Here is a 15,595-nt window from a genome sequence, read left to right on the forward strand (position 1 = left end):
ACTAGTTTCTGTTTCCTTAGCCTAGAGCATACGTATCTGGGGTCTTGGCATAGAGTTTTTACTTTTTAAGTTTAATTTTAAAATCACTGTTCCTTACTATTAAAAAGAGATGTGCCTTTTAAGCAAATAGAAAATAAAATATACAGAGATAATATTGTTAGCATTTTAACACACCTTTTCTAGATATTGTTCTAAATAAATACTTTAACAGATTAAATTTTATTCATAAAGATGGAATCATACAGACGTATTTTGAAACCCCCCTGTTTTTAAATTTAAAATATACTTTAGACCTTCTTTCATGTCATATTCTTCTAAGATAGTTTTCCCCTAACTTTAGACAGGTGAGTATAACCTTCACAGTTTTTGACATATTTGCATACCGTTTTTCTTTTTATCTGCTGCACATGTTTAAAAAATCTGCTTTCTTTTAAAGATTTAGAAAAGGGGACTATATCACTGCACGACTAGAAAACAAAGGTACTTGCTGAGACTGTATGAAATTTTAGCCAGTTACTGTTTGTTAACAGTAAACTGAATAGGAGGCCAGCTCCTTTTGTTAAAAACAGACAATTGAAAGTATTAAAGAGATGTAAAAATATCTTTTGAAATAATTAGAAGAATCGGAAGAAAGCTGAAAAGGTGGTAACTTTTGCAACATGGGATTCATTGTACTTTAATACCTTTTTTTTTTTTAAGATTTGTTTATTTGACAGAGAGAGAGATAGTGAGAGAGGGAACACAAGCAGGGGGAGTGGGAGAGGGAGAAAAGCAGGCTTCCCGCTCGATCCCAGGACCCTGGGATCATGACCTGAGCTGAAGGCAGACGCTTAACGACCCAGGCGCCCCTGTACTTTAATACCTTAACCAGGGATTTGCAGTGTTTTTAAGTATTTTCACAGCAAGAAATAAAATTTACATTTGGAACAACAACAAAAAATTTACATTTAGATTTAGTACATGTGAGCATGTGTTTGTGTGTGTAATTTATATATATATATACACACACATATATGTATTTATATGTTTTATATATGTATTTGTGTGTGTAGAATATAACATACACTCCTATAATCAACCCAATGTATACCGTCTTCCATTGTGAAATATAAGACAGCATGGGAGTGGGTGCCTGGGGCTCAGTCACTTGAGTGTCTAACTCTTGATTTTGGCTCAGGTTGTGATCTCGGGGTCATGAGATCCAATCCTGTGTCGGGCTCTATGTTTGACTTGACTGCTTAACAGGGAGTCTGCTTGAGATTCTCTCCCTCTCTCTCTCTATCCCCCCACTCATGCTCGTGTTCTCTCTCAAATAAATAAATAAATAAATAAATAAATAAATAAATAAATAAATCTTTAGGGGGTAAAAAGAAATCTTAAGACAGCATGGATTGTAAGATATGCCATTATTTTACGTAGCATTAAGAAAAAATCCCACCATTTTTGATTGTAAGATGGCCATTGATTATAAGAAATATCTCAATTTCAGAGATTAAAATGTAAAAAAAGTATGTTAGAATTGATGAAATAGAGGATATGCACTGTGTTCTATTTCATCTTTTTTAAAAAAATGGTTATCCATGAAATTGGTATTATAAACCACAAAATTGATATTATAAACCACAATGGTTGCAAACTACAATTTGAAAAACATAATGAATCCTGACTCCTCTTATTTCCATAAAGATTATTATAGATGAGTTTTAGATGTAAGTGTTAGAAGGTAAAGTAAAAATTTCTAGGCTACTACATGGGAGAATATGTTTATGACTTTAGGAGAGGAAATATTTCTTAAGCAGGACGTAGAACTCACAAATTATAATAAAGGAAACAATGGATAAATTATACTTCATTAAAATTGATTGCTTCTCTTTATCAAAAGACACCATTAAAAGAATGAAAAGTTAAACCCCAGATTAAGAGAAGACCTTTGCAATAAACACATTTGAAAAACGACTGTAGAATATGTAAAGAATTTTAGATAGCAGTAAGAAAAGACTAATTAAAAAATAGTCAAAAGCTTTTTTAAAAAAACTTTTTTTTTTTCTTTAAAAGATTTTATTTATTTATTGGACAGAGAGAGAGACAGTGAGAGCAGGAACACAAGCAGGGGGAGTGGGAGAGGGAGAAGCAGGCTTCCTGCTGAGCAGGGAGCCCGATGTGGGACTCGATCCCAGGACCCTGGGATCATGACCTGAGCCGAAGGCAGACGCTTAACGACTGAGCCACCCAGGTGCCCTAAAAAAACTTTTATTTGCTTTTATTTTATACCATATTTATTCCTGGGCCATAAGTTTTTGTTTCTTCAGTTTATTTTGGGATATCTTTTTCTTCTGTGCAGCCTACCTCTTCTGACTTAGGAACAGTTTGCTGCTTTTCAGTAAAGATCATCTTAGTGTGGCAGGGGGGTTCCACGAGTGGATTAATCTGACCATGAGCTCTGTAAGTTCTGTGCCACAGCTTGGGGGCTTTGTGTACCTGGGTGTGCTCAATGACCAGACAACGTACATCTAAACCCTTTTAGCTCAGCATTACTCTCTGCATTTTTAAGCATGTGCGGTAAAAATTCAGTGCTCCTGGGCCACCAGCCCTATATCTGGCCCCACTGTTTGGCCTGGGCACACCTAACATTGGTAGCGATGGAGTGGCACACATTGTTTCTGTCAGGTTCATCCTTATGATACTTGGTGGCTTTTTGTGGATATGCATACCTTTGATGGCCTGGGCAGTTTCAAGGTCTTTTTTAAAGTGAACATGAAGATTTGAATCTCTTGATTTGCACCTCTTGATTTGCATGCTTTTGTGGGGTTTTCTGGGTCAAGTGAATAGTGAACCATTTTCAGAGATCAGGTTAGGCCACTTACGGAAAGAGCTGGTACAAAGCTTTAAAGTGTCACTTTACAAAAGAAGATACCCAAATGACTGATCAATTTGTGAAAAGGTGTTCAACATCATTAGTCATCAGGAAAATGGAGATTAAACCACAGAGAGATACTGCTATACATCCAAGAGAATGTTTAAAATTAAGCAATAACAGCAAACAGAAAACCAAACCAAGCAAAAAAATACACTCCATACCTGCTAAAGAACAACTAGAACTCACATACACTGCTGGTGGGAGTGATTATTAGATAGAATTACTTCGGAAAAGTTGGAAGTGTATATACTTTATGATCTGGCTATTCACCCCTGCTGTAGACCTGATAGAAATATATACCCATGTACACCAACAGACATGGCAGAATTATTTTAAATGCCAAAAGTGGAAGTGTTCATTAGCAGTAAAATGAATAAATAACTTTTGAAATACTATGTAGCAGTTTTTGAAAAAGAATGAACTGCCACTGAATTTAAGAATCTCAAATCATAATTTAAGCAAAAGAAGCCAGACTCAAAGAGTATTTATGATATGAATCTGTTTATTTAAAGTTCAAAAATGAATCTATGACTCTATGGTGATATTAAAAAATAGGGGTTACCTTTGGGCATTAATGACTGAGAGGTAATATGAAGGAAGTGATATGAGGGAAGTATTTGGGGCCCTGGTGATGTTCTTTATGTTGGTCTGAGTACTAGTTACATTTGAGAATTAAGCCCTTTACTATATTATAATTCAGTAGAAATGTTTTAAAAAGAACTAAAAATGTCTCTTATCATATTTTTAAATGACACTCTGTTGTTGAACATTTACATTGTTTTCTGTTTTTCCATGTTATAAATTGTTGCAGCTACTATTTTATATAGGTCTGCAATTCCTTAGGATAAATTGCTATAAGTTAAATTATGTCCAGTGTTATGTAGTACTTTTTGAAGTTATATATTGATAAATATTCTCTGAAAAGTAACGATTTATAATCTTACCAGAGAGCCCAATTCCTCCTATACAGTATATAGAAATAAAACTCTCTCATTTTTGGTAGGTGAAAAATTGCATCCCTTGTATGTGTTCATTTTTAATGGCCATTTTAATTTCTTGTTTAGAAATATCTGTACTTACTTTTTGCTTATTTGCCTATTAAGAAATTAGTTTTGGTTTCCTGATTTATTAGAAATCTTTATATAGGGACTCCTGGGTGGCTCAGTCGGTTAAGCGTCTGCCTTCGGCCTAGGTCATGATCCCAAAGTCTTGGGATCAAGTTCTGCATCCTCCCTCTGCCTCTGCTGCTCCCCCTGCTCGTGCTCTCTGTGTGTCAAATAAATGAATAAAATCTTTAAAAAAAAAAGGGAAATCTTTATATAGTAATTTATCATACATTATAATATTCCCCCAGTGTATTTGTTTCCTGTATTGTGAACATTCATGAGTTTGAATTTTTTAATCTAATCAAATCTACATTTATTTCTATCTTTGGTATCATGTTTAGACAGCCTTTCCCCTGTTCCATAAATTTTTAAAAACTCCTGTGTGCTTGCTTTTAGTAGTTTTATGGTTACAGTTTTTCACACTTGATCTTTTTATCCATAGTATATATTGGAATGTAATATGAGGTAGCATTTTAGTTTTTATTTTAAATACTTTTTTTTTTAATTATCCCTTTCTCACCAATTCAAAGCTCTAACTTTATCGTATACAAATTTGTAAGTATAAGTGAATCTGTTTCTGGACTTCCTATTTTGTTTCATTGATCTTGGCTTTGCCAATTAAAGCACTACACTGCTTTAATTATTGTAGCTTAAAAATATTTTTAGTATCTAATATAAGCATTCTCCTCTTTTAAAAAATAATTGGTGGTGAAGAAAGGAAGAAAAATTTTACCCTGTATTCATTTTTCCAGGTACTTTAGTATGATACTGTACCTAGTTAGACATTTGAATGGAACTGCAGGTTAGATAAACTGAAACAAAACTTTCTGCATTATAGAAATCATGTAGCGGTGATTTCAGACTCCCAGTGAATTTACATTTTTAATTAATTTTTATTTTAATTGTGGAAAGAAAACAACTGGTTTGTTCCTATGTTTTGATATTTGTGTGGAGGGGCAAGAAGGTTTTTGATTGAGCTGTGTTTAATGGTGGCTGGAGTTGTTGTTTTTAAAAAGTCCCGTATGCATAGATGTATTTGTGGCTCTCTTCCTTCTGAGTTGTAAGATTAGTATGAGAGAAGGGACTGCTTTTTTGGACAAGCTTGTCTAGTCTTTTTCCAAATGAATGTTTCTGCCTCTTTGGTGATCTCATTTCCCAGCAATGTGTTGGTAAGATTTAGGTTTAAGGGGGAAGCATTTTAGGCTACATTAGGGGCCTGGGTGGAATTAACAGTAACAACACAAAGGTGTTTGGTTTGTTTGTGCCAGTCATTGTTCTGTTTATCTTTGGAATTTATGGTACATAGTGACTGGTAAACTAGATTTCGATATTTCTGCTTGGCCTGATCTTAAATATACAATAATCTTTTCCTGATTTCTAACTGTATTTCACATTTCATCTGTGGCCCAGGATGCTCTATCAGGTTTTTGTTTTGTTTTGTTTTGTTTTTTTAATGTCCCATGGAAAGTCAAGTCTTTTGTTTTTTTTATTTGGTCTCCTTGATATGCCAAAGACAAAAAGGTGTTTTAAAATTAAAAATAAAAAAGTATAACTTTTTTCCTTGATGTATTTTGTGGATTATATTCAGTATGTAAGAGTTCACATTAACCTCTTCATAAATTATGGCTTTTAGAGATTTTAAAAACTCCTTGTCACTCAGTGATCTGACTTGAATATTGTTCTCCTTGTGCAATAAAGACTTTTGCTTTCCTTTAATTTGAATTTTCCTGTTCTGTTTTTGCTGATTCCTTTTATTATTTATCCTTTGTGATTTTTGTTATGCTTACCATTGTGGGCAGGGGAATGCCCAGATTCAGTTTCATTTTATTAAAATTTGCTGGTTGCAGCCCATTAAATTAATATCATAGGCTACAACCAGCAGTTGGAAAACACCTGAGATGTGTTTTTCTGTATGGAAAGTACATTGATTTCTGAGTAGAACAGACCTAGATCTGAGTCCTGCATCTCTCTCATTTACTAACTGTGTGACTCTTAATCACTTACTTACTTCTCTGTTCCTCAGTTTTTTTCTGTAAAGTTGCAGTATATACATTCATATTTTTTTCTGAAAATTAAAACGATGATGAATGAAACAGGCCTAGGTTAGAGACCCAATAAAGTTAGCTAGGAGCATTTTACATTATATACCTGTCATTCTTAATGCCTTAAATCCCCAAATTTTAAAACACTAGAGAAAATGGCAGAATGTTCACATGTTTTCCAGATCCTTTGTAGGGTTTTTTTTTTTTTTTTTGCTTCCTCTCAAGAGTAAAGATTATTTTTGTATGAAAATCTTACATTTTTTTTAAAGATTTTATTTATTTCTTTGATCGAGCGAGAGAGCACAAGCAGGGTGAACAGTAGAGGGTGAGGGAGAAGCAGGCTCCCCGCGGAGCAGGGAGCCCGATGCGGGGCTCGATCCCAGAACCCCGGGATCATGACCTGAGCCGAAGGCAAACGCTTAACCATCTGAGCCACCCAGGCGCCCCGAAGATCTTGCATTGTTATAAGCATTTCTCATCATGAAACTCATAATGCAGAGTTTGCAGCTTTTTTAAAGTAGGAGATTTATTCCTCTTATATAACTCTTGAAGTAGAGAATTTTCCAAGTGAAATATATTCTGTTGGTGGCACCTACTGGCAAAGATAAATCACTGCTTAGAGCTTACTGTACCTATACACAGACTCACCTCATACAGTAAGTAGTCTGGGAAAGATGATGGGGAATAGGAGAGGAATATATTGTGTTTACCAAAGTGGTCATTTCCTTTGTCTCCCAGAAGCATTGGTCCAGTGAAGTGGGAGGAGGAAGGACTTAGGCTATGCATTGCCTGTGGATTGCCTCAGTCTGGTGTTTGCCAATATGTGCTGAGCTATTGTTAAAATTAGGTATTATTATAAAAGGGAGGTGTCCGTGTCCAGCAAACTTGGGAAAGCTAGGTTAAACTATCTTAACCAGCTGTTAATTATGAGACATTTCTGAGCCTTCAGTATCTTAACGAAGTGTGTTTTAACCTCGGGGTTGGGGAGGGAGAGTGCCAAGTGCTTTTGTAGCATATGGCATTTGTCAAACTTTATTAGACCTGGGGCCCTTTTTTGTCTGAGCATCGAGATACTACCTGGAAGTGACCACTTTAGTAAACACAATATATTCCTCTCCTATTCGCCATCATCTTTCCCAGTCTACTTACTGTATGAGTTGAGTCTTTGTGTGGGTACAGTCAGCTCTCAGCAGTGATACTCGTGGGAAATGATTCTCTGAACAGTATAGCTTGAGAGCAGCGTTTTCCCTCTGGCATCTTCTCTTGAAGGCTTTATAAGAGAAGGAACAGGCATTGGATTCTTGTAGTATTTGGTAGTTCTGAAATACCACATACTGGGATGTAGTCTATTGTGACGGTATCAGTACCGTTTCCTTCCTTAGGATGGTGCTACTACATAGACCACATCATTTGGCCATTGCAGTCTTTTTAATGCAGAGACATAGGCGTGTATATACACTAACTTTTGTGCGTGACTTAAAGGTATTTGTAGTCCTTACCACACCCCCAAGCCCTCTCTAGCAAAGAACTCCTGATTCAGATTCTCCCCAGTATGAATTTGATGGCAAGTGGATCTTACACCAGAACTTAGATACCTACATATTCCATGAATTACTTGGTGATGGTGATATCAGACTCCATTTGAAGAAATCATGTGCTGTCACAGGGGCCAAAGGAAAGACGCCTGAAGAGAAAGAAAGGCCAGGTCTTAGATGGCAATTCATTAAGTACAGCTTCCCAAACAGGCCACACCCTTAGAGCAGTGGCTCTCAAGTATTGCTGCTGGTACCTACCCCCTTGCTTCTGGCATCCAGCACACAGAGGCCAGGGATGCTGTGAACCGTCCTGTAGGGCACATGACAGCTCCCCCAAAGGACAGAATTCTCTGACCCCAAAATGTCAATGGTCCTCAAGTTGATAAGCCTTCAAGTCTAGCTGCTTCTTCCTGGATTGTGTGTTTCATTGGAAGTAGGATCAGAATAGGAAGGTCTGCATTTTTATTTACATGTAATGCTGCTTGGTAGATGTAGGAAGAAAGTGATGGTGATGAGAAGGGTAGGAAGTGCATAAGTCAGGTTTGTATTTCAAAGAACTTTCCTTTCCCAGAAGTATTGAAGACTTAATGAGGGTTTCGGCTTTTAGATTGGCTTAACTCAGTTTCATCTGAGAGTGTGGATATAGGAAAACACCTTTCTTTTCTTCTGGCAGACTCACTGTTCTTTCTTACCTCACCCTTGAGCCTGTGACCTTGTGTCTATTTTAGTATTTAAGGAGTAAAAGTCAAAGTGATTACGAAAAAATTTTGGCTCTTATAAGAGAATTTTCTGTTCATGCTGTCCCTCCTTTCCGCACAGTCCCATGTTGTAGGCTGACAAAGATGGGCAGTAGGAGGCGAGTATGTTATACTTAGCAAAAGTGGGTATTTCCTTGCTCTCTCAGAAATATTTGCCCAGTACAGTGGGAGGAGGAAGGGATTATACCATGCTAGTGTCCTAGTCCGGTGTCTGCCAGTATGTGCTGGAACTATCACTAAGAGGTATAAAAGGGGGATGTCCACGTCCAACAAACTTGGGAAAACTGGATTAAACTAATTTAACATGATTTAATTATAGGACATTTCAGAGCCTTTAGTATCTTACTGAGATATTTTGTGACTGTGTGTGTGTGAGAAGAGAGAGAAAGGGAGACGGAAAAAAAGGGGGGTGAAGTTGGGAGGAGAGAGCATGCACAGGAGCATACAGCATTTGTCAAACTTAATTAGACCCTGGGACCCTTTTCACTCTGAGCGTCTCTTGTGTCACCTGGAATACTCCTTGGAAATGATCCTCTGATCAGTGTAGCTTGAGAGCAGCATTTTCCCTTTGGCATCTTCTCCTGAGGGCTTTATAAGAGAAGTTGAAAAGATATGTATGATGGGGAAGCTATTCTAGCCACCCCAGGGCTTTATTAAATATAATTTTATTAAATTGTATATCTTTATTCACTTTTATCAGGCCTTAAGAGAATAGTTGCTATTTTTATCAGAGGAGTTGTTTCTTTCTCAGCTATGTAAATAAACACCATTTCTCTGTTTTGGAATGAATGAAAGGAAGAATTAAACTGTAAAGAAGGTTGCTTCTTGTGTAGTCTGTGGGGACTTCTGACTTTTATTTCCTCCCCGAGTGAGGAAGGTATTTAGGTAGCTTAGGTCAGAATAGCTCTGGTGGGTTCAGACTCCTCCTGTATAACACAAGTTTTTAGTTTAAAACACTACATTTATGCATCCCTCATACATTTCCTGGGGTGCCTGAAGATGGGGGCAGGGACCTCCCATCTTTCCTCTACTCTATATACTTAACTTTTCATGTTTCCAGCCATGCTTTCTTCTTCTCACTCTCTTAGAACTGAGGACATTGTGACCTTGCAAAGATGGCTTTGTAACTACCAGTCAGACCCAGAAGATGATGTACTTAGTCACTGTTGCCCCTTTATTCACTCCCCTGCCAGCTTTATTAATCCCAAGTCCTTCTAGATAGCAGTAAAAGGAAAATTACATGGAGAAATACTACTTTTGTTTTTCTATACTCCATCTTCTTCTTCCCATTCAGGATCATTAATCTGTCTTCACTCTAGACCTGTTTTGGCCCCTTGGACACATTGCCTTCCTCTCTAGCTCTTGGCTTTCTCATATAGGAAGCCTGGCCCTTCTGCCCCTCTCCCCCATTGCAGACCTTGGTGCTGTGGGGCTTACAAGATTTTAGTGAGTGAGCCAGTGGATTTTCTCTGTACACAGCCATCTGGAGCTATTCTCTCAAAGTCTGAGGTTAGAAAAGTATGAGAAGATAGCACTTGGGGAAAGTAGCATCTTCAAAGCAGGACATAAACAGATTTCTTTGAATACCAGTTACACATCAAGCACTGTGCTGGGGAGTCTCAGTCCCCACAACACTTTTATATGGTTTGTATTTGTCCATGGGAAAACGCGCGCGCGTGTGCGCGCGCGCGCACACACACACACACACACACACACACACACACACACACACACACACACACACATGAGTGACCAGATTGGCATTCCAACGTCTCTCTGGTTTCAAGGCCTTTGACTCTTGTACTACATCATACTGTATCCCTCATCAGAGCCAGCAATGTGACCTACAGTGTACTAGTGTTCAGTGGTGTTTCTTCTGTCATTACCCACATTGGGTTTTTCAAACAAATTGTTTGAGAATACTGTATGGGTTTTAAGACTTGAAGAAAATAAAGGAAAAATAGGGAAATTTTGAGATAGGCTTATCCCCAAAGGCAATAAACAGAATCTTGTAAACATTGATAACTTAAACAGATCTGTAGGATCCTTTTGAATACTGCTGCGGAATGTTATAAATTTTATACCCTAATGTTAGAATTTTAGGTTTGGGAAGGAATCTTAGAGGGACTTAAATTGTTATTCCTTTCAGAGCACAACTCTCCCACTTTCCCTTCTCATTAAGTTTCCATTTAGCCATTAGGTAGGAGCTTCAAAAGGGAAAATCCAATCATGTATAATCTCCAGTTAATGGGCATCTATTGAGCGACTAGGTCACCAGAAAGATTACACAGTGCCTCTTTGTGCAGTAAACACAAAAATCAAAAGCTAATGCATTCCCAAGGCAAGCCAGATTGTTACTGGCTACCAGCATCCTCCTTTTCAGGGAAGAAGTTGGGGTACCCACCATGCTTGCTAAGGGAGATGGTAGAGCCCGTCCAGAAAAACAAAGTTATCAAGGGAGGAAAGAGAAAAGCAGAGAGGCTTCCAGAGCTTTGTCAGTCCTACTTGCTGATGATGGTTGGGATGGATTCCTGAATAGCAGACATTCTAGTAAATGCTTTGAGCAATTATCAAGAACTTAGTGGGTCTCTCGGACTTCTTGCCACAAGTGAAAGAGTTAACAGTGACGACTGAGGTAGAGCCTCAGTCCCAGTCCCATAATATAGCTGTTTTCTAAGCGTGCCCAACCTTAGAAGTAAAGACTTTATGCTTACTTTTGTCCAGCCACTAACTGTATTGATTTATGAAAGAGGAGCACAACCCTCTTGACTCAAAATGGCACGTGTTAGTCACAAGCCAAATAGTTCTTGGGTTTGTGTCGATACATTCTAATTTGGGTTTCAAAATTATATTTTGGTGTAGTTATTTAGGGATTTGTAAAACTCGTCATAATTCAAATAACCTGTTTTTCCCCCCTTAGAACACTTCAGTTATGGAGGATCAAAATGAAGATGAGTCCCCAAAGAAAAATACTCTTTGGCAGGTAGGAATGACGCCGCACAGATAAGATAGCAGTTGACTTACTATAGATGAGATGCTCCCTCAGGTTGTGTCCTCCGTAAAAACAAGAGCTAAGCATTTTCCTTTGTGCATTTTTGCTAGTTTCAGAATTCACCCTAATTTATCTTCTGTTCCTTAGGGAAGTGTCATTATGAATAGTAAAGAATTTTGGGGTTACTACAGAGATTCTGAAGTGTCTGTAGGCTGAAATACTCCGTATATTGGCACGGGCTAAGCCGGAGGTGGTGTCCTTTGTCACCAGAATAGTACCATGCCACACCAGTGTGTGCACTGGTGACTTAGTCTCGCCACCCTCACCCTTCTCCCCCATTTCTTGTTAGTTTGCTCTTTCCCTTTAAACTCTCTTTTCTTCTCCTCTGGCTCTGTTTTAGTCTGCCCGGTTCCCTCCCAATCCCCCAGGGTTTTTCTGTTTTGTTTTTTGTTTGTTTGTTTTTGCCAGTGGGGGGGTGTGGTTGGTGGTATGTAAAGTTTCATGATTTGATCCTTTCATCAACCATTATGGTACAAATAACTTTTCCCTTCATAAAGACACTATTAAAAGCAAAACAGATTTTAAATAGGAAGAGAATAATGTGAAAATATTCTCTGGGTTCATTTTATTTGAAACAAAAGGAGTAGATTGGTTAGTAAGAATAAAGTATGCCCAACAAATTTAAGGTGGAAATGAAACAAAGCAAAACAATGCCAGGAAGATGCTTCTGGTCCCAGCAGGTGGTTAGAAAGTAGAAATGGAAAATGTGCTGTAGAATTGTGCATTTGCCACTATTTGGGGAACTGTGTGCAGACTGACTTCTGTTCCTCCTTCACATTTGGTATTTTCCAATAGGAGTCTCTTCATTTACTATTGATTCTTCAGTTCACAGTGGCTCCTAACACTTTGGCTTTCCGTTTTTCTTTCGTAAGTTCTGTCTTTCAGTCAACTAGTTATTGGTATGCCAGTGCTGCAGGGAAGCTGGGTGGTTAGGAACCCTTCTGTTGTAGATGAAATAATAACCCTTTTGCTTATCAAATGAGGTAATGGATATGAAAGTATTTTGTAAATTATAAAGCAGTACACAAATGCAAGTTGTTACCATCATATTTAACCTGTTACGAAAGAAATTATTTTGACAAGTTACAATGAACAAAATATAGAAAGAAAAGAGGAAGGAAAACATACAGCTCTTTTTCTCACGATTAGGCTCTTGTAGCATTTTTGTACGTATCCTTTGCTCTGTCTTGTGTGTTCCCCTTCACACAAATAACTGTAATTATAATGCTGTATAAAATTGTGCATCTTGCCTTTTGTTCCTTAACATGGTTTCATAAACATGTTCTCTTGTTATTAAAATCTTACTTTATAAACCTAATTTTAATGGCTCCATTATAGTACCCTATGTAGATGCATTATTATTTGCTTTATCCACTTGCCTATAGTTGGGCAGTTATTTCTCATTTTTCTGTTATAACATTATGGTGAACACCCTTATACTTAAAAGTAGCAAAGATGCTCCTTATGCCAGCAGATACTCATCACAGTGAAGAATTTTCATTTTTTTCTGACTGTTTTGAATGTTGATTTTTAAGGTCTTAAGTTAGATAGAGGTCTTAACTACAAGCAGCATCAAAAATTTCTGTTCAATGCTGCCCTCTGGTGGTACCCAGTGTCAGTGAGCTCTCCTTCACCCAAGTGACAAGGGAGAAAAAGTGGTACTCCATGTCGTTGAGCTCTTCCTCACCCAAATGACAAGGGAAAAAACATTCCTAGAGAAGGAGGTGGTAAGATAAATGGGGTGGGAGCCGAAAGCCTTCTGACTATACCTCTAAATGTGGACATAAAACTTGCTTCAGGCAGGTATGATATCTAAGATTTTAATAAGGAAAGCCAGACTTCTATGGATATTTATGGGATGGATTCAGTCCATTCTAATTTAGGGAACATAGTGATAACAAAGCTGTTGGTTCTTTCTGTGTGAAACTTCTGAGATAAGCTCCTAATGGAATTAATGCATGTTTGTAATATAACTCTTCAATTATCAAAATTCTCTTCTATGCTAGTCTTTTTGGTATTACCCATGAAGGGGCTATCAAAGGAGTGATGGGCAGATAGCTTGGCAAATGTTTGATAAAAACATAGAGGTAATTTTGTTTTTAAACAGGGATGTTATTGAGCCTTATAGCATCAGTGGCAGTTGTGGCTTCAGTCTAGGGATTCCTGGTTTTTGGTTTTGGTTTTTTTTCCTGATGCTGTTGTCAGATGCAGTGTATGTAGTTTTCATTTGTAGAACAGTGTACTGGTTTTGTGCAAGGACCATGTAGATTTGATGAGAAATGCACAGTTAGTATAGGAGTCTGTGGGATATCATAGGCCAACTCTATAGGATAAGGATCATTTCAGGAATATGTGGTTTACCTTGGGTGACTTTTGAAGTAGGTGATCAAACAAAGGGAGTGAAAGTCTAAACTTTTTTTGGCAGCAGTTTAGTAACCCTGGATACATTTTGGAGATGGATTCAGTTTTTAGATTGAATTGCCTTCAGGTTTCTTCATTAGATAGACCAGTGGTTTTCAAAGTGTGTTCTGCGGACCAGCAGGGGCAGTACCACCTGGGAACTTGTTAGCAATGCAGATTCTCAGGCTGCATTCCAGACCAATAGAATCAGGGCATCTGTGGTGGAGCCGGGCAATCTGTGAGTTAGGAAGCCCTCTTGTTACTCTGATGCACATAGGTGTGAGAACCATTGGCATAGATGAATATAGCATTGACTTTGGTCTTTGGGGAAGTAAAACAATCATTGCTACTTGGCCAAGTTGAGCAAGTTCTCTAAGATGGTTATTTAATAGCCACATGGTTTTAGAATAAGCTTTGGAGAATGATGACTTGAGACACCATTTAGCTTCATAAATAGCTGTAAATTTGACATTTACTTTAGAGACTAATTTGAGAACACAGGCCCTGAAGACATTTTAAATTACTTCATGAATGAATTAATGAAGGAATGAGTTTGACTTTAAGGTATAACTGGCATTTTAAGATTAAATGCACAGGGTGAAAAAATGTTTCCAATGAAATACTAATTAGATTTCTTTTCCTTATCAAACCAATTAATTTTTTCTTTATTTTTCTAAAATAGATAAGTAATGGAACATCATCTGTGATCGTCTCCAGAAAGAGGCCATCAGAAGGAAACTATCAAAAAGAAAAAGACTTGTGTATTAAATATTTTGACCAGTGGTCTGAATCAGATCAAGTGGAATTTGTGGAACACCTTATTTCACGAATGTGTCATTATCAGCATGGACATATTAACTCTTACCTGAAGCCCATGTTGCAGCGGGACTTTATTACTGCTTTACCAGGTAACTGTACTTGTCTTTTAAAAAACTGAGCAGTGGAAGAATGTCCAGCCCAAGGGCCTAGGTGGAGCTGAGTAGATATTTGTGAAATGCATGAGTGAGTACAGTGTGACTACAGTGTGAGTTTCTTTGGAACCATATTGTATTTTAATATATGGCACTTGAAAAGGAGTTACAATGTAGCATCTGTATAGGAAATGTAGGCCATTTCTGCGATTAATGGTGTTGGTCTTTGGTCATATTATTGTTTCACTTAATTTAATGAGTTGATGCTATGCTGATAGTTTTGATGTAGTCTATATATAATCTGTATTTTGCCTTTATAAGTAATTTTTAAAAATATGAGACAATTTTTCCTACAGTGTTTGTGTTTAAGAAGTGTCCCAAAGTTTAGGATGTTCCTTTGTACCTGAAGTGACATTTAGGATAGGGGATGGCAAAAATATATTGGAAAAACTGATGGCATGTCTTTAGTACATTTTTTGAAACTTACTTCTGCATCTTCTCCCTCATTCTCTCTCTCTCTCTCTCTCCCTCTCTCTTTCCCTGTCTCCCTCACACCCACATACTCCTCTGGTTAAGTTTACTTTGATTAAAAAAAAAAAAAAGACTATTTTTTGGAATAGTTTTAGGTTTATAGTAAAATAGACTATATAGAGAATTCCCATATTTTCCATATCTTCACCCCACTCCCCATCACCATCCCATCCAGAGTGGCTCATTTGTTATATAACACATAGGCCTACCTTGATACATCATTGTCACCCAAAGTCCATACTTTACATTAGGGTTCACTCTTGGTGTTGTACATTCTATGGGTTTTGGCAAATATATAATGACATGTATGTATCATTATAGTATCCTATAGAACGGTTTCACT

The 15,595-nt window shown here is 37.4% G+C and overlaps 1 protein-coding gene across 8 annotated transcripts in view; it reads left to right on the top strand.

Annotated features, from left to right (window-relative positions):
* The window catches only part of FBXW11 (F-box and WD repeat domain containing 11), a 122,877-nt gene that overhangs the window by 69,296 nt on the left and 37,986 nt on the right, over positions 1-15,595 (top strand). For 5 of the 8 annotated variants that reach the window (XM_073889944.1, XM_025867037.2, XM_073889951.1 and 2 more), the window contains 2 exons: positions 11,279-11,341; positions 14,493-14,718. In XM_073889944.1, coding sequence (XP_073746045.1) covers positions 11,279-11,341; positions 14,493-14,718 — 289 coding nt within the window. The remainder of the gene's footprint in view (positions 1-11,278; positions 11,342-14,492; positions 14,719-15,595) is intronic. The other 3 variants (XM_073889955.1, XM_025867039.2, XM_073889970.1) reach the window with 1 other exon arrangement.

Source organism: Callorhinus ursinus, unplaced genomic scaffold, assembly GCF_003265705.2.
Source record: "Callorhinus ursinus isolate GAN/ISIS: 27379988/994484 unplaced genomic scaffold, GSC_fseal_2.0 scaffold3, whole genome shotgun sequence".
Taxonomy (NCBI): domain Eukaryota; kingdom Metazoa; phylum Chordata; class Mammalia; order Carnivora; family Otariidae; genus Callorhinus; species Callorhinus ursinus.